This window comes from Lissotriton helveticus, chromosome 8, assembly GCF_964261635.1.
Source record: "Lissotriton helveticus chromosome 8, aLisHel1.1, whole genome shotgun sequence".
In the NCBI taxonomy this organism is placed as follows: Eukaryota; Metazoa; Chordata; class Amphibia; order Caudata; family Salamandridae; genus Lissotriton; species Lissotriton helveticus.
In genome coordinates this window covers 1,328,895,257-1,328,920,711 of record NC_136069.1, presented here as the reverse complement: position 1 = coordinate 1,328,920,711, position 25,455 = coordinate 1,328,895,257, and the positions used below count along the sequence as shown (strand labels likewise).

Here is a 25,455-nt window from a genome sequence, read left to right as displayed (position 1 = left end):
TTTATCCTCCCCCTCACCCTTCCAAGGAGGAGGAGAGACTACACCACTTGGACCCGAAGAGGGCGGTGAGCTTTTACCTGGACAGGACACGAGAGTTCAGGTTGGATGACCAGCTGTTTGTTGGTTTTTCTGGCTGCAAGAAGGGGAAGGCGGTGCAAAAGCGCACGCTCTCGAGATGGATTATCCTCTGCATTAAGATCTGCTACGCCCTGGCGGGTAAGAACCTCCAGAGGGTATAAGGGCTTACTCTACTAGAGCAAAGTCTTCAACATCTGCTTTGTCTTGGGGTGTACCTGTTGAGGACATTTGTAGAGCGGTGACTTGGGACTCCCTCCACACTTTCGCGAAGCATTACTGCTTGGATACCGAAGTGAGGAGGGAGGGCCACTTTGCGCGCGCTGTCCTCCAGGATTTTCTGGTATAGGAGAGTGGACACCCTCCTCCGGGAGTGCGGACTGCTGTGGGACTCTATTCACAAGGTGAGGAATCCACTGGCAGATGTATCTATCAGAAAAACAAGTTACTTACCTTCGGTAACGCTTTTTCTGGTAGATACAATATCTGTCTGTGGATTCCTCACTGACCCACCCGCCTCGCCATTGTCCACTCTTCTATACTTGAGTTGATGTATTGTATATATTTTTATTGTCAAAGGAAATGTTTATTACGTTATAATTTCCTGCATTGGTTTCACACTGCGTGTGTTATCTTGACATTTGTGTACTGTGTATACTGTGTATATTTCTGCTGTCATCAGTCCGTCTGTGTGGCTCGAAGGCACGGAAAAAAGGGCGGAACTGATGTCATCACGCCGGCGTGGGCCTAATGTTGCTGGCACAAGGGGATATTCACAAGGTGAGGAATCCACAGGCAGATATTGTATCTACCAGAAAAAGCGTTACCGAAGGTAAGTAACTTATTCGTTTGGTACGCAAGTTGCCATTTGGAACAACAACTGGTGTGTGGACACACTGGGTACTTTTCCCATTCCAGAAGACCAAAAATCTCAGGTTGATCTTGGACAGCTGTCTCTCTCTGAACGAACAGGCCAAGCATACAGTTGCAACTTGTTTCTGGCTTATAAGATGGCTGAAGAAGAAAATCTTCCCTTGTATCCCCTTCTCGGCAGGAAAACAGGTCACCATAAGGCTAGTTTCGTCCAGAATTGATTATTGTAACATGCTTTATCTAGACATTAATAACATCACCCAGGCAAAATTGCAGGTTGCGCAAAATGCATTAGATAGGGCTATCCTTGACATCCCCTGATGCTCTCTTCGATCATTACATCGTCTTCCCGAGCCCGGTTGTGCCGGATGTTCGTAACCTGGATTGAGGATAGAGCTGTCTGTTACATCCTGAAATAACATACATATCTATCAGTATGCCGTATAGGACTAGCAGCTCATCCATGTGGCAAGAATGACCTTTGTAGCAGGGCTCAGCATAATTTTTATCGAAAAGAAATAGACAAGAGAGGTATTCTTCACTCCTACTCAAGCTGATATAAAAAGGTCCCCTGAAGCCATCTGTGTTTGCATACACATGAGGAGTCAAGATTCGATTTCACCATACCCCACGTCTTATAGTCTGGTACTCTGTACCTTTACTACATACAGATAGGCATATGATCTTTCAGCAGATTGCAACCTTGGAAAGCTTTTTTATCTTTATCTCGCTCTATGGACCTTGCTTAAATCATCTGAGCACAACATTCTGTGGTGGAACTCCGATGAAGGCAGCAGACTGTCGAAACACGCGTAGAGTTACTCTGGAAACCACCCCAAAAATAATGTGTTCATCAATTTGCTTTTCTACATCAATTGTGAATTAATTTGTTCTTATTAAGAAGATCGTATACATCAATATGACCATTTGAATGTAGTATGCTTGTGTAATGTATGAATGCGGTTAGGATGTTGTTTAATTGTCAGTCTCTGTAGGACCCTTTTCTATATGTGTGTTCTATACTTATCAAAATGACTTTGGAGTTTAATAAATTATTTTTGTATTTTTCTAATCATTAGTGTCACTATTGTTTATTTTACTATGGTTTAGACAATTCATTTTTGAAGTAGCCCTAGATTATTTACATTAACATCCCCAGATGCTCTTTATCAAGCTAGCCCAGTTGGATCAGGGAGATGTTCCATAGGTACATTCCAGACAGGAATCTCTGCTCAGCCCATCCCAATTTGGTCACTCTGCCCAGAGTCTTGAAGAAGATTTGGGGTGGTAGAGCTTTCCCAGTTGCGGCTGTGAAAGTTGCTTACCCATTCTTTAACTTCGATCAAAGTGCATTTTCCCTTTAGAAAGACCCTGAAGACCTGGCTGTTTAGTTTTATAGGGAACCCCTTCAGCATTCTTGTATTGTGTCTAAGCCGCTTCTGGGCTGAATCTGACCTTCATGACTACAGCGCCTTGACTCCTTCGAGCATTTGTTGTGCTCTATAAATCTTGGTCATATCAAAATCAAATCAGACCAGTTGTTGCCTGGAAAAAGTAAATGCCATTCGGGAAGGAGAGCAACAGTCATGGAAAGAGGTGATGTTTAGGGCCTGCATTAGTGGGGACAGGAGGTCCCAGGTCTGATCCCTGCATTGCATACTTTGCAGACTTAGATCTACAACAGCTTCCTTGGAAGAGTTATGGAGGGGTGTAGTTGGGTGGGCTATGCCATTTGTGGATGGGGTCAAAAATACATTACTTCTGTGCTCTCTTCAAGACCTAGCCTCTCTGCTAAAAGGCTTGGCAATTGGTCAGTACTATCTGATAGAGACATCTAGTCGCAGATTCCTTAACTTTTGAATTATCCCCAGGCGCCAGTCTGAATCCGGACATTTTTCGGCAGTACCTCTTCGCACCGGGGTACGGCGTCATACAGCTCCGTGATGATGTCGACTCTGGTCATGACATCAGTGGAGCCATATGAGTCCCCTCCGGCACATAGACATCAGTTTCTTCTTTTCTTTGCTGTAACCCTGATCTGGAGAAGCATTTTCTCAGGCCTTTTGGGTTTTTGGCCTACTTCAACGCCTTTTTGCGTCAGGGAAGAGTGTGCCTATGCCTTTGGGTTTTAAGTCATGTGAGACATGTACTCGACATATGTTGGCTACAGATTCCCATTCCATCCCTATGTGGTGCCTGGGAGAGCACCAGGACTCCGTGGAGTGTGATGCCTGTAAGTGGCTGAAGCCTAAGGCTTTGCGGGAAAGGTGGATGAAGTGCTGACAATGCAGCACTCCTGGTCGGAGTCTAGGCGACATTTGTCGGCTTTTCCGCTCTGAGGTTCCAGCCCGGAGCTGTTCCCGTGGGTGCCGCTTACCCAAGTCGCGAAAATACCCTTTTTTTTTATTTATTTTTTTAAATTTAAACCAGAACAAGACATTGGATACACGGCGTTTCATGAAATATACAATAAAGAACAGTAAATATATATTCAGCCGACGGACAACAAAAAAATAGAAATAGACAGAGGCAAACCAATAATGGTATGACATGACATAAAAAAATAAAAAGTCCAAAAAGAAAAGAAACATTACTGGCTACCACTTAAAGTTGAATTGATACCATCCCTCCAACGTAATACAGGGCTCCAAATAGCCTCGCCCAATTTCCTAGCTTTCAATCCCCTGGTAGCATAGATCGATGTCTCGTAATTACATACCGCTAGGAGGCGAGCTAGCCACATTTGAAAACTAGGAGGAACAGTATCTTTCCAGCAGGCGGAAATAATTATTCTTAGTATAGCCGTACCAATAAAGACAAGTCTTTTTTCACACCTAGAGAAATTAAGGGACCCATCAAAGCCCATTAAATATAGACAATCAGATTCAGGCAGTCTGTGGCCAAATATTATCAACCAATAATCTGAAATCATACTTTTTACTAAATCGAGCTTACAGCAGCTACTAAACATATGGATACTATCTGCGGATCCACCTGCACATCTAGGACAGAGGTCATTTTCTCTTTTCCCCCAAGTGTACAGTTTAGCCGGGGTGTTATACAAACTAAACAAGGTTTTATATGACTGGGCTTTAAGGTTACTAGACATAAGAAGGGAATTAGATAATTCAATACATTTATACAGATCGACATCGGGATTCTCAAACTTCGTTGCCCAATTAGCTTCAATTTTCTCAAGATCGTCCGGGATTTTAAACATAAAGGTATCATACAGGGTGCCAATTCTTATATTGAGTCTACTCACTAGGTCCAATAGTTCATTATTTGACAGGTCCACAGTTGAAATATTAGCTTTAAGCTTAGCGAACAGTTGAGCGTACTTAAGGAAATCTCCATTAAGCAGATTATATTTTAATTTTAGGTCCAGAAAGGTAGTTTCAAATCCTTTAAACAGAAAATCATGAACTGTTAAAATACCCAGGAGTTTCCATTTTCTAGCTGTGGAATCGAATCCGATATTGGAAGTGAGAGACGAATGCCACAAAGGTGTATATCTGGTGATATTACTAATATGCATATGTTTGTGAATCTTTTTCCAGACTTTAAAAGCATCGGTTATAGTTGTATAGCAGCGATAATTTCTGTAGTAAGCGGAGTCAGTATATCGCAGGAACAACCCTTCAGCATTACTCCCCATAATGAGCTCATAAATAGATGGAATTGAAGTAATAACATTGTTATCAATTAAACATTTAGGATTGATCAGGGGAGCAAAGATCTGTATGAAAGCAGCCCAATGATAAAGAGTAGTGTTGGGTATAGCTAGACCTCCTCTATCTAAAGGTAAAGACAGCAGTTTGTATGACCTCCTAATTTTACCGTTTTGCCAAATGAATTTAGACATAAGTGAGTTTAACAGTTTTAAGATCTTATCATCAATGGCTAATGGAATGGCACGGAACAAATAAAGAAACCTAGGTAGGACGTTCATTTTTTTAAAATTGGCTCTGCCTATAATTGTAAGATATAGGCAATTCACTCGATCAAGGTCATTTTTAATTCTATCTAGGAGAGGGTCAAAGTTTAAATTAATGATGTTTTTAATATCTGGACTGATCACAATTCCCAAATATATAGCTTTATTCACGACCCTAGGGTCCAAACAGACTATGTTGTTGGTACACACAATTAAAGTTTTCCCCTTATTAAGAGAATACCCTGAGAATTTACCATATTCAGTAGTCAAATTTTCAATAGTAATAATAGCCTCTGAAGGATCAGGAGTAACAACGGCTATGTCGTCTGCGTAGGCTAACACTTTTGTTTGGTATTGACCGCAGACCACAGGCTTAATTAAATGAGTCTCTAGGAGTTTTAAAATTAAAGGGTTTATGTATAGTGCGAATAATAGGGGGGAACAAGGACACCCCTGTCTAGTGCCCCTGGATATACTGATATAGCCAGAGACGGACCCTGGTACCTGAATCTTAGCTTTGGGTGAATGATACATAGTCTTAATAGATTTTATAAATTTGGGGCCGAAATTGAGGCGCGACATAGCCACCCATAAAAAAGACCAGGAGACACGGTCAAAGGCTTTTTCTGCGTCGAGCAGGATCATCGACATCCAGCCACCCGTAGCAGACATGGAGTCAAACAAAGTGATAACTCAATTAATATGGTTGGAAGTCCCTTTCCCTGGGATAAAAACCATGCTGCCACGGGGAGACCAAATGTTCAACGACCCTACTCAACCTAACAGCCAATACCTTGGCGTATAATTTAGAGTCCGAATTGATTAATGATATTGGACGATAGGAGGTAACCAGTTCCGGGGGTTTACCTTTCTTTGGGAAGACAACGATATATGCTTCATTCCAGGATTCAGGAGGTATCCCGTTGTATTGAATACCTAAGAATAAATCGCGGAGAAGCGGCCCTAGATGGTGGATCAATATTTTATATAAGTCAATTGGAATTTTATCAGGGCCTGCAGCCTTTCCGGGGGACATGCTTGATAAAGCGGTAAGCACTTCTTCTATCGTAATTTCTTTTTCTATATCTCTTCAGGAAGCGTCGTCAAGACGTGTTTCATTTTCTGGAAAATTAAGTAAGTTATGTAGGAAAGTAGCAGAGTCCTTTTCGGTATACACAGTGTCCTCAGAATATAATTTCTGGTAGTATTGTTGAAATTGCTTAGCAATATCTTCAGTTTGGGTATAGACCTGACCACTATCATGAATAGCGGTGATATTGTTATTGGAGGTCTTCTGACGTGTGCGTAATGCTAATTGTCTGCCAACTTTTTCCCCACTCTCATAAACTTCCTTCCTATGTACTCTGTAAGTTTGGGCCGCATTCTGACTAAGATTATAATTGAGATCTGTTTTTAGAGCTATGACCTGATGCATCTTGTGATTTGCATCACAACCTCTAGATATTTGTAAGATATGTTTTTGATCTGCTGCCACTAGAGCTTGCATCTTTAAATTAAAGTCGTTAAATTGCTGTTTCCTAGCATTATTTTGAAAACTAATAGTTTCGCCTCTAAGAGAAGCTTTGAAGCAGTCCCAAACTGTATTCCGTGAAGCACTGAAGCGATTGGCCTCAAAGAATTGTGTTGTCCAGTGTTTTATATGAGAGATGTATTGGGTATTCATCAGCAATTTACGATCAAATGTCCAGGACCTAGATTGACTGTTAAGGTCAGGTATTTTTGTTAAAAAGATAAGAGGGTTATGGTCCGAGATAATCTTTGGCTGTTTACTAATAGAAGAATGTGCTAGGAATTCGTGTGATACAAAAAAATAATCAATCCTAACATGTTTCTGATGAGGGTTCGAAAAATAGGTATATCCAGGGTCATCTTTATTTGAATAATTCCAAAAATCAGCTAATCCTAAACTATTGGACAATCTGAGAAGTGCTTTGAAAACCTTGGGTTTACGACCTACATATTTCTGTTGAAGAGGGATTACAATAGATTGGACTTTAAGAGAGATGTTAAAGTCGCCACAAATAATAAGTGGGCCCTGCCAAGTCGGGAGCTCTGTTTCTAAAAATTCTAAAATAGCTGGTTCATCTTGGTTAGAACCGTAAATGGTACAGATTATAATTCCCAGGGCCAGTTTAACCACCGCCCATCTGCCGTGCGGGTCTGACAATTGCCGAACTGCTGTCCCGAGATGTGTTTTTGCCAAAATCGCTACACCCCTTATATTTGAGGTTTGTGTTGAGCTAGTTAGTAAATTATAGCCCCTTAATTTAAGCAAAGATCTTTTCTCCCAGGGTATATGTGTTTCCTGGAGACATAAAATATCAACAGGATTTAAACGGACTAATTCGGCCAGGAGTTGTCGTTTATTAGTAGTCAATAACCCCCCTACGTTCATTGTTTGAATCGTTAGCTTACCCATTATCAAAGCTATATGTTTGCCAATATATAACTCTTGAGCATGTTTGCATATAAACAATGTACAATGAGGTCTCCTTTTGCTTTAAATTTATTTTATAGTAATCCATACAAGCTGTGTATCTTTTTATCTGGTCTGGTTTATTTTTTATTTTTGATACACGCCCCCTCTCCACCCCCCCCCCCTTCCCTACCCTTCCCTACCACACTTGCTGGACTCTCCCCCCACACCCCCCCCCCCACAACACAAGGCATTCAGACTCTACCAATATCAGCCAGATGTAGCCCAACTATAGCCCAATGACAGAATGTCCCAGAGTGTTCTAAAGAACAACTAGAACGCTAACAGTCTTACTTATGACAAAAGTATGGCACACCTGAAGTCATCTTGATTGGAATAAAGTGGTAACACTTAATACATTTAATTTGAAAAGGAACAAAATGAGGGGTTTCATTTTGCCATAGAAATTTTATATATATATATTCACTGAAAAAACCATAGGTTTCACACCAGTTATAGTTAGGAATTAGCATTTAAAAAACCTATTAAATTCACTGAAAAAACCATAGGTTTCACACCAGTTATAGTTAGGTGGAAATTTTACTCACATAAAACCATTGAAATTCCCACGTTATAGTTAGTTGGACTCACTATAACTTGCGCGTGCAATGCACTGCTGATGAGGTCACATATTACATCACTCATGACATGGTCAGTGACATCACTCATGACATCACTGATGACATCTCAAAAGACATCACTGATGACATCATCCAGTGAATGTGTATCTTTCTGAAAAATAAATATTTTTTATATATGTATATCTAAAGGTTGATGGAAGAATAAATGGGTAAATAAATGTCTAAATGGATGTTTTTTTGTGTAAAATTGATTGGTTAACTGACTTATTAAATGTATCTTAGTGAATACATATATTAGCGAGTAATGTTTAAATATTTAAATATCTGTATCTGTGACTCACTTTGTGTATAAGTGGCTGCATGGGTTGATGAGTAGCTACATGAGTGTGTATATGGGTTATTAGTTGTTTTTTTGAGTATCAGTATCAGTGTCTGTATGGTTCGGTGGGGGATATTACTTAGAGCACAGATGCATGAATGAGTGACTCACTATTTGTATGTATTTTGAAGACAGCATGTGTGCAAGACTGTATGGGTGGATGATTGTGTGTATGGGTGGGTTAGTGAGTATGTGTTTTTATAATTGATTGTTTAAGAGAGTAAATATGTTTCCGTTTCTGTAGAAGTATGTGTAGTGGTGTGTATATAGCAGTATAATCAAGTAAATGCTTTTTTGATAGTTTATTTGCATGTGTGAATTTGTGTGTGAGTAACTATATGGATGAGTATTAGTGTGTAACAGGATGTATAGGTGTATGAGTACATATGATGAGTAAGTACATGCATGAGTGACTATATAGAACTGTTGGTGAATGAGTGGATGTGTATGTAGATGTTGGAATTACCTAATAAGTTGTTGTAATTGGTATTGGTTTCTCCTTTTTTAAGAAAATTTTAGTTTCTATTTTTGAATGTGTGTGTCAAAGGAGATTTTATGCTGATAGGAGGTCTGCCACTTTGTCACAAGGATGTTGTCATCAGTGATGTCATTTGAGATGTCATCAGTGATGTCATGAGTGATGTCACTGACCATGTCATGAGTGATGTAATATGTGACGTCATCAGCAGTGCATTGCACGCGCAAGTTATAGTGAGTCCAACTAACTATAACGTGGGAATTTCAATGGTTTTATGCGAGTAAAATTTCCACCTAACTATAACTGGTGTGAAACCTATGGTTTTTTCAGTGAATATATATATATATATATATATATATATATATATATATATATATATATATATACATACACACTTTAGAGAAGCAGTTCATAATGTGAGTCTTTCTTCTATGGTATTAATCATATGACACGGAGTGGTGAAGGAGGGTGGATACCAAGCAAACACTTAAAAAATGTAATGCGATCTGTAAATCCGCATGTGAACAAGGGCTCTTGAAGCCCGAAAAGCGTCGTGCGTGGGTTGGAGATTTTAATGAAATAAAACAACTTGCCTGAGAAACTGCGGGGTCTGCGTCTCCTTCTTTGCCGCCTGGAGGCTGGAAGTTGCGGGAATTGAAATCTTTATATATATATATATATATATATATATATATATATATATATCACAACAACCCTCTCTACAAGAGAGAGGAATGAGTCGCCACTCCATCCAGTTTTTAAATTATTTATTTTGCAAATCGGCACGTTCTTTTCCTTTTCTAATGCATTTTGGTCACCACTGTGACCTTCGTCAGAGATGAGATGAGAATCAGCAGCTCGAGGTAACAAACAGCTCACCCACACGGCCAAATGTTTTTAAACCCTCCGTTGTGTGCCCCTTAGTGGGCGCCGCATTTTAGGCTTTCTTTGTGCATGATGTGTCATGTAGTTTTCTGTTGCCTCGCAATTCTTTCCCTCCAGTGGGTGCTGCATTTCTGATGGTCTCGCCTCCAGTGCCCTCCCGGAAACCCTTCGTGATGTCCTTTTAAAACATCACAGGGACCCAACCACAGTCTAGTCCGTGGCGGCACCTCACACCCTCCGTGTCTCCACTTCAACCATTTGGTCTGCTTTCGGGTGTGGTTAGGCGCTCTTGATGGGCGGTGCGTGTCTCTTGGGCCGGACCTGGCCACATATAAATCACAACAACCCTCTCTACAAGAGAGAGGAATGAGTCGCCACTCCATCCGGTTTTTAAATTATTTATTTTGCAAATCGGCACGTTCTTTTCCTTTTCTAATGCATTTCGGTCACCACTGTGACCTTCGTCAGAGATGAGATGAGAATCAGCAGCTCGAGGTAACAAACAGCTCACCCACACGGCCAAATGTTTTTAAACCCTCCGTTGTGTGCCCCCTAGTGGGCGCAGCACTTTAGGCTTTCTTTGTGCATGATGGGTCATGTAGTTTGCTGTTGCCTCGCAATTCTTTCCCTCCAGTGGGTGCTGCATGTCTGATGGTCTCGCCTCCAGTGCCCTCCCGGAAACCCTTTGTGATGTCCTTTTAAAACATCACAGGGACCCAACCACCGTCCAGTCCGTGGCGGCACCTCACACCCTCCGTGTCTCCACTTCAACCATTTGGTCCGCTTTCGGGTGTGGTTAGGTGCTCTTGATGGGCGGTGCGTGTCTCTTGGGCCGGACCTGGCCACATATAAATCACAACAACCCTCTCTACAAGAGAGAGGAATGAGTCGCCATTCCATCCGGTTTTTAAATTATTTATTTTGCAAAACAGCTCGTTCTTTTCCTTTTCAAATGCATTTCGGTCACCACTGTGACCTTCGTCAGAGATGAGATGAGAATCAGCAGCTCGAGGTAACAAACAGCTCACCCACACAGCCAAATGTTTTTAAACCCTCCGTTGTGTGCCACCTAGTGGGCGCCGCATTTTAGGCTTTCTTTGTGCATGATGGGTCATGTAGTTTGCTGTTGTCTCGCAATTCTTTCCCTCCATATATATATATATATATATATATATGCAAAAAAGAGGAAGAGCACTCTGGGCAGTTCTCAAGTTTAGGTGGAAAGCAGCTCCTGTATAGAGCACTCTCAACACTAGCGGCACTCTAGACCTGCTAACCTCAAATATCTGCTTTTCTATCAAAATCTTTAAGCATAGGATTAGCACAGTGCCATCCACCCCGAGATAGAAAGGGAGAAAGTATTTTGCCATTTCTACAGCAAAGTTTGACTGGGTGAGGAATGAAGTCCCCTTGGCTGCTGAGGGTAGTTGGGGGCCAAGAATCCCTCCTGTTACCACTTGTAAGGCCCACACAATGGTATTGCTGAGAGCTTGCCAGAGGCCCTGCCCCCTTTCTCTACCACTCTGCAAACATGCCTCCTGGCACAGTCCTGGCTGGGGGATGACGATCCCTTGGATGGTGAGAGTTGTTGGAGGACAAGAACCCCTCCTATTTCCACCAGTAAGTACCACACAGCAGTATTGCTAAGGGCTTGTCAAAGGCCCGCCCCTTTCTCCACTCTCTGTACAGACCCATACGGCCACTCACACACCCACTCACAGGCCCATACAGCCACTCACAAACCCACTCACATACCCACACAGCTACTCACATACCCACTCACAAGACCCATACAGTCACTCACACGCCCACTCACAAACCCATACAGCCACTCACAAATCTACCCACACACCCCACAGCTACTCACACACCCACATAACCACTCAAACACCCTGTCACAGACCCATACAGCCACTCAAATACCCATTCTGAAAGGTTACAGGTTACAGTTAGGAAATAACCATTTTTAAAAACCTTTGAAATTTACTAAAAAAACAAAGATTACAGTGAGGTTATATTTAGGAAATAGAAATTAAAAAACCTTGAGAATTCATTGAAAAAATCAAAGGCTCAGGGACATTATAGTTAGGAAATGGACTGAGTCACTGAAAAAAGCAAAGGTTATAGGGACTTTATAGGTCAGCTTAGATTTCACTCGTACAAAACCATTGAAATTCAGCAGTTATGGTTACCTGAGCGAACTATAACGTATGCCCCTGCAATTAACTGCTTATGACCTCACATATTTCATCACTCATGACATCGTCTGTGACATCACTGATGACATCTCAAAAGACATCACTAATGACATCATCCAGTAAGTGCATTCTCAATCGATTTGTGGCTGGGCCCCAGAGATGGGGTCCCCAGGGCCGAATTTGGCCCGTGGAGGGAGGCTGCATATCTCCCTCACCCATTAAGTCATGCCAGCCCTAGGGAATGGGGTCCCCGGGGTTGTTCTGGTCCTGGTGCTAGTTTCACGAAGCTTAACCTGAACAGTAAGCACTTTCACATATAAACATAGCAGGTGCCCCTGTTGAAGCTCTATTTCTGTGAAGGAAATATGATCCTAACTTCTGAGCTTGGCGAAGGCAAAGTAAGTGTGTTTTCTTGGCAATTCCATATTGAAAAACGATCTGAAATCCTCTGTGGATGTGACGACATCATTGATCTATTGGAGCGCAATCTGTATGTGACGTTATGAGTGGGTTCTTTCTTGTCCTGTCCTGGGGAGAGTCCATGGTTCTCCCTTTGAATTGCTAGGAGTATGCAAATGTGGAAGTCATTGGATGCTTCCCTAATTGGCCTCGCCCAATGTAGTAGTTTCCAAAGGTCTACCTCCCTTTTGCCAGGATGATGGGCTGCTTAACAAGCGGCCCCCCAGTGTTTTACCCACCGATTTTGTTGAGAAGTTCTTGATGCTGAGGAATATGAGGATATCTCCACCAAACAAAGAAGCATTTACTTCATAAAGTTAAGAGGAAGGACCCTTTATTGGTGAAATTTTACATCTTTGTAATCTCGTTTTCTTCTCTATAGGAGGATTCATATTATCACATATTTCTGGATAAAGACGTACCAGGGACAATCACATTGCCAAAACATACATAAGGTCACTGGTGAAATTTCCTTGTGCTCCATTACGCAGCTGTAGTGTGGATTACGTACTGGCTTTTTACCCAAGGAGGTAGCCCTTTTTAATTAACCAGTAGAAAGAACTCAACTTGGGTAGATATTTGGTGCAAAACTCTGGACTCTTGTTGAATAAAAGAGTAGGTGCAGTTCATTTGTGGCCCCGCCCAACGTAGTAGTTTGCAAAGGTCTTCCTCCCTTTTGCCAGGACGATCGGCTGCTTAACAAGCAGCCCCCCAGTGCATCACCCGCCGATTTTGTTGAAGAATTGTTGATGCTAAGGAATATGATAGCATCTCCACCAAACAAAGAAACATTTACTTCATAAAGTTAAGAGGAAGGACCCTTTTTTAGTGGAATTTTACATCTTTGTAGCCTTGTTTTCTTCTCTGTAGGAGGATTCATGTTATCACATATTTCTGGATAAAGACGCACCAGGAACAATCACATTGCCAAAACGCACATAAGGTCACTGGTGACATTTCCTTGTGCTCCATTACGCAGCTGTAGTGTGGATTACGTACGGGAGTTTTACCCAAGTGTGTAGCACTTAATAATTAACCAGTAGAAAGAACTCAACTTGGGTAGATATTTTGTGCAAAACTCTGGACTCTTTTCGACTAAAAGAGCAGGTGCAGTTCCTTTGTGGCCCCGCCCAATGCAGTAGTTTCTAAAGGTCTACCTCCCTTTTGCCAGGATGATGGGCTGCTTAACAAGTGGCCCCCAGCGCGTTACCCACCAATTTTGTTGAGGAGTGCTCGATGCTGAGGAATATGAGGACATCTTCACCAAACAAAAAAGCATTTACTTCATAAAGTTAAGAGGAAGGACCCTTTTTTGGGGGAATTTTACATCTTTGTAGTCTTGTTTTCTTCTCTATAGGATTCATGTTATCACATATTTCTGGATAAAGACGCACCAGGAACAGTCACATTGCCAAAACGCACATAAGGTCACTGGTGACATTTCCTTGTGCTCCATTACGCAGCTGTAGTGTGGATTACGTACTGGATTTTTACCCAAGGAGGTAGAACCTATTAATTAACCAGTAGAAAGAACTCAACTTGTGTAGATATTTTGTGCAAAACTCTGGACTCTTGTTGAATAAAAGAGCAGGTGTGGTTCCTTTGTGGCCTAGTCACTCACACAGCAACTGACATACCCACACAGACACTCATATACCCACTCGGACACTCATCCAGACACTCATGCACCCACTGACAGACTTACAGACTATTACAGCCACTCACACAGCCACACATAGACTCATTCATACACTCATGCACCCATTCAGGCACACTCAGACACATACACCAATTCATAGACCCACTCATACACTCACACAGCCATTAACATGCCAACTCAGAGACTCACACACCCACTCACAGACCCATACAGCCACTCACACAGCCATTCACAGACCTACTCAGAGACTCACCTACCTACTCACAGACCCACCCAGAGACTAATTCGCCCACTCACAGCTCAACTCAGACATTCATGCACTTACTCACAGACTGACTCACACACTCATGGAGGTACTCGCTAACCTACTTTGTCACTCTCACACCTATTCACAGACCCACTCAAACACTCACACACCCACACACAGACCCACTCAGACACTCATGCATCCACTCACACACCCAGTGAGACACTTATGCAGTCACTCCCAGACCCATACAGACACTCATACACCCACTCACACACCCATTGAGACACTTAAACACTGCCTCACACACCCACTGAGACAATCATGCACTCTCTCACACACTCACTCTCAAAGGTTACAGGTAGGATTTTTTTAAACCTTAGAAATCCACTTAAAAACAAAGGTTAAAGGGACATTATATATAGGAAGAAGAATTAAAAAAAACTTAGAAATTCTCTGTAAACACCAAAGGTTACAGGAACGTTATAGTTAGACTCACATTTCACTTCTACAAAACCAGTGAAATTCAGTAGTTATAGTTAGTTGAACTAATTAATAACTTACGCCCTTGCAATGCACAGCATCTGACCTCACATATTAGATCCTTCATGACATGGTCAGTAACATCACTGATGACATCTCAAATGACATCACTGATGACATCATCCACAGAAGCACTCAGACACAAACTCACACACTTTTACAACCTCTCATACACCCACACAAACACTCAGACCCATGCAAGCACTCACAAACTACTCACTCATCCATTGAGCCACTCATGCAACCATTCATCCACCCATACTGCTACTCATACAACCTTTCCCTTACGGCTACTCCCACTCCCACTTATTCACCTATACAGCCACTCACTCATAGAGCCTCTCAACACAGCCACTCACTCACCAATTCAAAGCACTCACTCACACGCCCACTCAAATACCCATTTACACTTCCATACAAACACTCACATATCCGCTCACTCATCCATACATCCATTCACATAAACACAGTACAATATAGCCACTCACACACCAACTCACTTAACCAAACACCCACTCAAACAACCACTCATTTGCCCATACAGCCACTCACTCAGCCAGTCACTCCCTCAAATAGCACCCACTCACTCACCCATACATGATTCCTTATGTGCAAGTTCTTACCCTAATTTGGCTCTCTTCATGTGCTTGAAGATACAGGAGTTATACCCTCATCTCTTGTACTGATGTTTTATATCCCCTTACCTAATTTTTTCTTCCCCTCCCAGTTTCCGCTATATATATATATATATATCATTCTACAAAAGTGGTCCGTTTTTCAGACACACACTGCATTGCAGCAGGCAAGTCCAAGCATTCATTTAACATAAATTATATTCATCAAACTTTTCAACACAATATCAGAATTCTCAAAACACGATAAAAATGAATAATGTTGTGTCTGACCAGAAGGCAAGATTCAAACCCCCGATCTCAGGACAGTCAGAATTAGAGTGAACTAACATGCTGTGCCACTGTCATCTCATTCGAAAACTAGCCTCAGTGGGCTGTTAAGCAAAACGTATATGCTGTGCACTCACCCAAAGTATATTGGTTATCAAGCCCAAGTGCCCACTTGACTCTGACTGTCCTGAGATCGGGGGTTTGAATCTTGCCTTCTGGTCGGTCACAAAATTATTCATTTTTATCGTGTTTTGAGAATTCTGATATTGTGTTGAAAAGTTTGATGAATATAATTTATGTTAAATTAATGCTTGGACTTGCCTGCTGCAATGTACTGTGGTTCTCACAGCTCCAGATATTACGAGATACGGTAGTCTGTTTTCAATATCTATGAAACTCACAAGTCACATGATCTGCATTTAAACAGTTTTTTCACTGTGCACCAACACTCGTGAACAAGGGAACTTGTTTCCCGAAACGTGTCAAGTGCGTGTGTGAATAAATACACTTTTTGAATCGAATTGGTGGCCTGGATATCGTTCTGTGGGGGAGAAAGGAGAACGACTGTTGGTTGAATATATATATATATATATATATATATTGTTTTTGTTTCTTTAACTATTGTACTGCTTTCTTGTAACCTCTGTACCTGTTTCCTTTGTTTTGTATTTGATGTCTGCCCAACCATCCTTAATTGTGAAACGCTCTGATATCCTTCGGGATCATGTTCGCGCTATATAAAACTTTAGAAATAAATAAATAAAAATAAAGCATTTACACACCCACCCATATAGCCACTCACCCATAGATCCACTGATACACCCACTCATTTACCAATACAGGCACTCACATAGCAACTCACACACCCACACAGCCCTCACAATCCTGCTTACATACCATACAGCCACTCACTCACACACCCATACAGGCACCCAGACACCTACTCACACATGGATACACACAGTCACACAACCATTCACATAATATATGTTAAAAATAGTATCACTCATTAGTAGTACACAAAGTATGCTATTTCAACTTTTGTAGTACCTTGGTATATATGTTTAACACTCATACTCACTGGATGATGTCATCAGTGATGTAAGCGGTGGTGTCACTGACCATGTCAGGATTGATGTAATTTGTGAGGTAACAAGCAGTGCATTGTGGGGGCATAAGTTATAGTTAGCTCAGCTAACTATAACTGCTGAAATTCAATATATATATATGTTTGTAATTTTAATTTTTTGGGGGGTTGACCCTCAAAACCCTCCACCTTTTCTTTAACATAATTATATATTTACTGTAGTTCTTTAGTGGGGGGAATTCCCAACACCTTTTAAAAAAAATATGTTTGCCACCCTGTAGTCTTACCCACCCATAAACCCTAAAATACCCTTACTACCCTTTATACCTAACCACTGCTAAACCCTAAAAATACCCTTACCACCCTGTACCCTTACCCACCCCTAAACCCTAAAAATATCTGTATGTCCCCTATACCCTCTACCCACTCTTAAACCCTAAACATCCCTAAAATGCCATGCAAGTAACTCCTGTGTTAAGTGTCCCTCTTCCCCAGCGAGGACCCCATTGGCTGTGCACAAAGATATTTTGAGTGATTGGTCCCAAGGAAATCCCGGGAAGGGCATCACTAGAGTGACATCAGTACCTAGAGTAACACCAGTTCCCAGCTGGCAGTGTTGGTGTTTCTGCGCTGGTACAAAGAAAGCAGCAGGCAGAAACAGCATATCAGTGTGCTACAATGCTGATAAAGGCATACTTCACACTGAGTAATGTTTTTGAGGTCTAGGCTAGAGCGGGCATCCGCTGTCTGTAAGCAGGCCTATTGTTACCTACATACATAACATATACTTAGAAGGTCCTTTGCTTCAGCCCCTTGCTCATAGTTGGATGGCTTTGCTCTTTATGTCAGTAGTCTGTTCTTTATTCAGTGACTTTCCTCCCTATTCTTGTCCCTGCCCCACCCAGGAGCGTTTTGATTTCACAGTGCACTCACTGGGTGAGATGTGTTCTTCCACTGCGTACCTAAGGGGATTATTTTTCATTTTTCCGTTGAGCACTATATGGGAGTGTCTATGTTTCCTTGCATGCTCCCCCTTTTTCCTATTCATCCTCTTCCCAAGTGCTCTCTTTTTGCTGCCCTCTCCAATCTTCCCCACCCTACTTCCTGCCCCACTCCACATCTTGCTCCCTGTGTTATTTGCACCATGGCTTGCCAGTTGCACTGTGCTGCCGGGCTGCTCACTTGGTTTTCCTCCCCTCCTCCAACACTCCCTTTTTTTTATCCTCCTCCATGACGATCTCTGCCCCAGTTATGAACCCCACTGTACCCCAATATAGGCCTGGGTAGTCTCCTAACCTTTCACCCACATTTACCCTGCCATTGTACCACATAATGGTTTTTAGTGCTGACCTTTTACCTAGTTAGGTGCTTCATACATTTTGTGTGGTTTAAACAAACCTCATTTGTTATGCATGAGGATTCTCAGAATCACAGCAGGATTACCATCTTCTGCATAATAACTGTGTATAAGGTTCATCACTATCGTCATACTCGGCCAACATGACACAGCAAGGTAGAACCCCTGAGGGTACCTTTTGGGTAAATAAACACCACATCTTCACTGAGCCAGTCAGAGGAGAAAGACTTCCATGCTGACACATGACGCGAGACACTGAGGTCCCAGCATGTAGACACTCCAGCACGCAGTGGTCTGCCATTCCTTGCATGCTGCACACCTACTACATGCTTGGTACATTTAGGTAAATCTAGTTAGGGTTTGCACTGTAGGAGTACGCATTTCATTGTTATGTATCTATATGCCTGCATATATTCATTGTTTTAGCACTGTGGTAGAATTCTACCTTTTCTTTACCCTACTGGTGCTCATAACCGCATACATCTGTTTATGACTAATCGTTGTTTCAGCACATGTATTTTATACTAGAATGACGCTAGTTCAATAAATACTTATTGAAAACGCGCCCACCGTTTACTCTTTGTGTATCTCTCTGAGACAAAGTGAGCATGAGTGACTGAGCGAAAAGTACTGTACTGTTTCTACGATCCCTGAGGAGTCAGAGTTGTCATGTTCGATAGGTGCCAGAAACTATGCGCTCCTTGATAAGAGAGGCTCATAGTGGCACTGTGAGCTAGCTGGTCTACAGATTAACATATCCTTTGGGGGTGGCTGGAATCAGTCTGGGCACCAATCCCTTAGTTGATGTTGTCTAAACGCACAGATCCTATATAGATTGGTAGGAACTACACAACACCTTACTCCCCATGATCATTTTCATTTTATTTAACAAGGGCCCAACAGCGGCAAACTACTGGGCTGCTTATCTCCCTGTTCGTGCCTCAGATACACTTATTTTTGCCTTTCTCAAAAAATGTTACTTTACTGTTCTAACATGATCGCCTGCCAAGTTCGAACAATACATTTAAAAATTGCTTGCGTGTGTCACAACACACATGTAAGACTGCTTCACAACATCTGTGCACATGGTCACTATGCACACATTATGAGGTATACCTGTACAAGTGCCATAATGCACACATCATGATGCAAATGTGTACATTTGGTACGATGAGCATCAGTGGCCTTCTTGGAATGCTAGATTGCCCACCATGCATGAACATGTGGTGTCTCAAAGGATGCACATACATACGACTGGCAACAAGCATTGGCAAAGAGGTAGCTCAGTCTTCTAGGGCTTTTTCCTTTAGCAATGGCGCGATCAGCTGTTCACCTTACATTAGCCCCATTTGTGGACCCCTCCAATAAGTGAGAAGTAACAGGGGGCATTGATTCATGTGTAAGCTAATATAAAAGTTGTGTAAAATCACATATTTTAATTACAGTCAATATCTGTGTAGCTCTACATAAGCACATTACCGGAATGTAGCAGTCTGGTGTGAGGGACCATTATTTACTTGAATGTAGCATGCATAGTAAAGTTAAAACAAGCATGCACAGTGTACAAGTATCTCAAACATATTTTAACCACAGTGCTTGTTTATACTTTTCCAGGGATAGTTGGAGGGAAGTTTATGGAAAGAGCTCGCATTAAGAAACCTGGGCAAGAAATCTACAAGAGTGAGATGTCCGAGTACTTCAAGCCTGAGGATCTGTTTGTTGGAGCCAAGGTTATCTTTAATTGTCATAACTTTGTGTTGGTGGATGCCGATGAATATGCATTCAATTACATGGAGAACCACTCTGATGAGGTAAATGATTTTTTCTTTGTATCTCACCCCGAATTGTGGCTTCTCTTTTTAACTACTGCCGTTTCTTTTTACCACTGATGCATTCCGTTTACCTCCTCTCCTTTCTCTTCTCTTCCTTGTCACTTTTCCCTTTCATCAGCCATTTTACCCTTCCTTCCACTTCCCTTCTTCCTTCCATCTCCCTTTCCCACTTCCTCTTTACCATCCATTTTCACTCCTTCCTATTTTCTTTTTTTATTCTTCCTTATACGCTTCCCTCCTCCTTTACTTTTATCTTGCCTCCTTCCCTTCCTTCCCTCATCCCTCTCTTGCTTCTTTTCTTCTTTGGCTTTTTTTTTGTCCTCATTATTTCCTTCTTTACTTACTTTCTTCCTTAACTGTCTCATCTGTCTCTGTCCTTCCCAGTTTATTCCTCACTTCTCCTTTCCATTATTCCATGATTCCCGCTCCACTTACTTCCCTTTCCCATACTACCTCTTTCTCTTCCTTTAGAATGCATCTCTAGTTTCCAGTCCTCCCTCTCTGCCCTAACACATTCTTTCTTCCTTCCTGCCGTTCTTCTCCCCTAATTTCCTAATCTTTCCCTTCTTACCCAACTTCACTCCTCGCACACTGCCTCCTTTCTAACCTCACTCTATTCCTTTCCTCCTTTATTCCTGCCTTCCTTGCTACCTGCATGCGTTTCTCTTCTTTCCTTCTTCTCCATTCCTCCTCTCCCTTTCACCCTTTCTTATTTCTTGGTCTCAGTTTTTGTATTCATACATTCCACAGAAAAATACAAACCTTCACTGTCCTGGCCGAGAAGCAACCTTATTAAATCGGTCTATCAAATGTTATTTAATGTTGATTCAAAAGAAGGCCGCACATGTTTTCACTTTTACCTATCTGTCACTTCTGAACAAAGAGCTTTTCTGACATTAAATTTCTGGTCTGTTGGTTGGATGCCCTAGATTGTTTAAAAGGATAAAGCTCTCAGATGGAAAATCGGGTAGAACCGCTGTTTCTTCTAATACAAGCAAAGTATATAAGAGCCTCCTTGAACAAACACAAGAAACAGTAGAACTCAGTACTTATGACTGTCCTCTTAACCACATAACAGTTGTAGGACATCAGTAGACAATGGGTCGTATTAAAAAAGTCTGCCAAACCAACAGCTTTATATTATTTGTGATCATTTTTTCCCCTCTTCTCTTTTCCCCTCCTCCTTTAATCAGTTGCTCTTTCGCTTATTAATTTCAATATACATATTGGAATTTCTTGATCGGAATTACTTGTATTATAATGATCACATTCTTGAAGTTTTGATGTGATAGATTTAAAAATGTATTAAGGGAAAAAAGCTGTGAGAAAAAGAAGAACGTGTGGAAGTCGTTGTGTTAAATATTGATTACGCATGTTATGCCTCATTTCCAGTTTGAAACGTCAGAATGGAAGCTATTTACCATAACCGGCAAATATCTCACACTGGGGTAATGGTACTTACCTGGAGTGGTTAACACCCAACCTCATTCCTCAGTCTAACATTCGAAAAAGCTTATAGACCCCAACCCAGAAGCAGTTGTAAAGATTTGTTGCATTTAACATTTGTAAGTTGCCTTTTTTGTGAAATCAGTAAATGTATTTTCATATAAGTGATGAAGCTAAGTGTTTTACAGTACTGTAAACTCAAAATCTCATTGTGTCAGTGATGGAAATTACGCTTGCGGTACAAAACAAGACATTGTTTCAATCACAGGTCTTATAACAGTGTGCTTGGGAAAAATGATATTTTGGTTCTTTTTTTCATTCAGTTCCCAGTGGCTGATATTTCAAAAGTCCTTATTAAACTCAGACAAGCAGGAGAACCAAAGTCCAGGGAGATTAAACAGCTATTTGCAGCCTGCGACTCCGGAAACAAAAATATGATTGGATACGACCAATTCAGGTAGGAGCGCTCACACAGGAAAGCCAGGCTTCTTTAGGCAGTGTGGTTACTGCAGAAGCACTTGACTAGCGAATGTATGAAGCTGCTGTACTAAGTGAGGTGGTGCAATTGTGGGGCCTAGATATTTCAAATGATCTTTGCTACCTAATCCATCAAAATAATGGATACGAAAGAAATCCATTACATTGTGTCTCGGTTTGAAAAGTGCAATGATTAATAAATATTACAGTCTACCATTAATTAAAGAAGTCTGTACAAATGGATGGACCTTAATTCTTTAATCCTTCTGAAACACCAATCTCTGTCGGTGACTTTAAATTCCATTGTTCATTAACTCATAATCATCAATTTTCTAGATAATAACCAATCTAGCCAGCCACTTAATCGAAATTCTGCTCTGTTTCCTGATCCCCTCATCCTCTTGCTGCCTTCGATACGGTGAACCACAATAGTCTTGTTACCACCTCAATTATGTGTCTATGTAAACAAGCAGATTGTTTGACTCATTACTGGAAAGAGGTAACCCTAGAGTTACTTGTTTTCCCCAAATAATCTGGGATGCTAACCTGAACCTCGTCTCTCAAGTAATAGTCAAATCAACCTTGAACTAATGAAAACTCTTCAAAGAAACCCACTTATCCCAAATAATCAATAATACCCCATGGCAGTAGGCCAAACTATGGCACCTATGGTATACCTTCATACTAAATTCATTGGCTACCAAAAAGCCAAGGCAACTTGTCAGTAAACTTTATTTGGATTCAAAAATCACTAACTGGTGTCAATACATCTAAAAAAAACTGCACTGCCTGGCTGCATGCAAGCCGGATTCCAATTCAAAACCATCAGCCTCCCATACAAAGCCTGGGACACATAGTGTCCTTCTATTTGTTGGTCAAAGTCATATGCTACTACCTAGCATGCCCACTTCCACTTAGTAGGTAACTGTAATTTTTCTACTTCAGACCGTGACTTATGAAATTATTTTACAAGTCAGGTAAAAATTCATTTGAGGTACATAAATGATCCATGCCAAATATCTCTAGAATTTAATAGTATTTACATATCTGAAATGATAATAGAGAAATAAATATTAACACAATCGAATCAATTAAAAATAACTTTGTTTAACTCTGACAGAAAAGGTTTACTGATGATAAGATGCGAATGGAACCTACCTACCTTTATAATTGTTATTTAAATACAATTCAGTGGAAAATACAGAATATTATTATCTCATCAGGTGCATACACTGTTAGCCTTCAATGACTTACTAGACCTCTTCAGCTGCATAATGGGCCATAGCGTTAACTGGGGAAAGTCCTGTATCTTCGCCCTGCGTCAGTTAGAGCACGAAGGCCGGGAAGCTCTAGTCGACTTCTTTGGCGTTTTGAAACTTTCAGATACCTGGGGGTGAATATATATCACAAGGATAGGGATCTCCTGGATGGCAACCATGTTAGGGCCCTGACATCGATGCAACAGTCTTTGAACATGTGGACGTTCCTGCCCTTGTCATCCATGGGCTGTGTGTCTATTGCCAAGATGATTGTTCTCCCACGGCTCTTATAGTTTTTTGCGGCGACACTGGTAATGCTGAATAGATCCTATTTAAAGACCTGCAAGGGTTGGAATCCGATTTCATATGGGACGGCGCCTAGAAACGGGTTTCGATCTACAAGCTTCAGCGTTCATTAATGTAGGGTGGCATCGGTGCATGAGACCTCTAACTGTACTTTGCAGCGGCGCAGCTGCAGTCGCCCATGCGGTGGCTGGCTGGAGACATGATGGGAGAAAGTAGGTAAATTCAGACAGAATATTGATGTATTGGATTGGCTGCTCTCACCTGGGGGACCAGCTAGAGCATTGGGCAGATAAGCGCGAGTAGCCAAACTCTGCTGGAATAGATATATCTAACCTAGGCAAGGCCAGGTTCCCTACGCCCCGCAGTGGAGAGTACCCACAGCAAGAGCCCTGCTGGTGGCACAAGATCCAGTCCCATGGCAGGAGGCAGAGGTATCCCAATGGGGTGATCTTTATAACAAGGGCATTCTATGCTCCTTCCAGTATCGGCAAGGCACCTATGGACTAGGAGCCGGCCTCTTCCTGGCCAACAACGTACTAGTATTAGCAATCAGCAACACATGGGCGGCAGGACAGGACAAACCGGGTCTCCATCTTGGACTACAGTCCTTCCTCACGCATTGGTTGGGCAGTAGGATGGTCTTGGTGCTCTACACTGTGTTACAGGCTGGGGTTGCAGACTGTGCACTTTGCAATAAGCCCCGATGGGAGAAGAGTCTGGGTGCAAGCAGTAGGGGATGGCATCAGAGCAGGTAAAGCGAGTATCACTCAATGCCCGTCTGAGATTTACGCAATTCAATTACCTGCATCAAACCTATCTCACACTGCTCCGACTGCACCAGATGTCCCTAGGAGTGCCCACGGCTTGTCGAAGGTGCGGTCACCCAGATGCCACCTTTATACATATGGTGTGGCAATGCCCGCCATTGGCGCAAGTATGGGTCCAGGTGATGGAACACATGTCTACAGTGACTGATATACAACCATCCCCTGATCCCCTTCTGTGCCTGTTTGGGTAAACAAAGCTAACAATACACACTAAACACAATGCAGAACGGGCTTTATTGACTCTATTTAAGCACGTGATTGCAATGACTTGGAAAGCTGCACAGTCACTCACAGGTATTTGCTGACTCCAGGTAGCTCATCAATGCACACTAGCCGAGGCGGATGCTATGACGCATGACCAACAGCCTAGACGAGGTGAAGGGGCTGCCACACTCTGGGATACATATGTACTCAAACTGTTCGACAAACTTAACCCACCAGCCACCTAGTCAGCTAGGCCACGCTGGGTACGACTGTTAAAGGTCCTGGTCGCGGTCGCACAGGGATACATACACACGCTTATGGAATCACCTGATGTTTCTGTCATATCCATTATCTACATTGCAATGATTTGCCCATGCCTCAACCGCCGCCTTTGTGGCGCCAGTCAGATGTTTGACATTATTTGTTATTGTTTCAGTTCTTATATATCATTGTCTATTCTTCCACTGTGTGTGTCGCGATGGCCTGATTTGTATCAATGTGTTGGTTTATTGATGCACCACGTCGTCATATATTGTATTTATTCCATTGTTGCCTGCAATGATGGTAGAATATGACTGCATAAATGTTTTAAATGTGGACCATAATGTTGAAACTCTTTATGCCTTAAATGCGACCTGTTACTGTACTTTTAAAATCCCAGTAAAGAAATATAAAACAATAATTTATCTTATATGGGGAGATTAAAGTCAAACACGTTTTTACAACTATTAATTAGGTTGATTTGATCTCTTATGGCCTGATTTAGAGTTAGGTGGATGGGGTACTCCATTACAAATGTAACGGATATCTCGTCCTGTGTATTACACGTGCATGTCATGTTTGTGATGGAGTATTCCATCTGCCAAACTTTAAATCCAGCCCCTAGTTTGTAAGTGACTTTCTCTGATTGTTCTGTTTTTATTTTTATTTTGAACTGAGCCGTCGC

At 41.8% G+C, this 25,455-nt stretch overlaps 1 protein-coding gene across 1 annotated transcript in view; it reads left to right on the top strand.

Moving 5' to 3' along the window:
• EFHC2 (EF-hand domain containing 2) overlaps positions 1-25,455 on the top strand; it is a 381,628-nt gene that overhangs the window by 260,827 nt on the left and 95,346 nt on the right. Inside the window, exons 10-11 of the mRNA XM_078656188.1 lie at positions 19,773-19,969; positions 21,760-21,893. Of these exons, the coding sequence (XP_078512314.1) occupies positions 19,773-19,969; positions 21,760-21,893 (331 nt within the window). The remainder of the gene's footprint in view (positions 1-19,772; positions 19,970-21,759; positions 21,894-25,455) is intronic.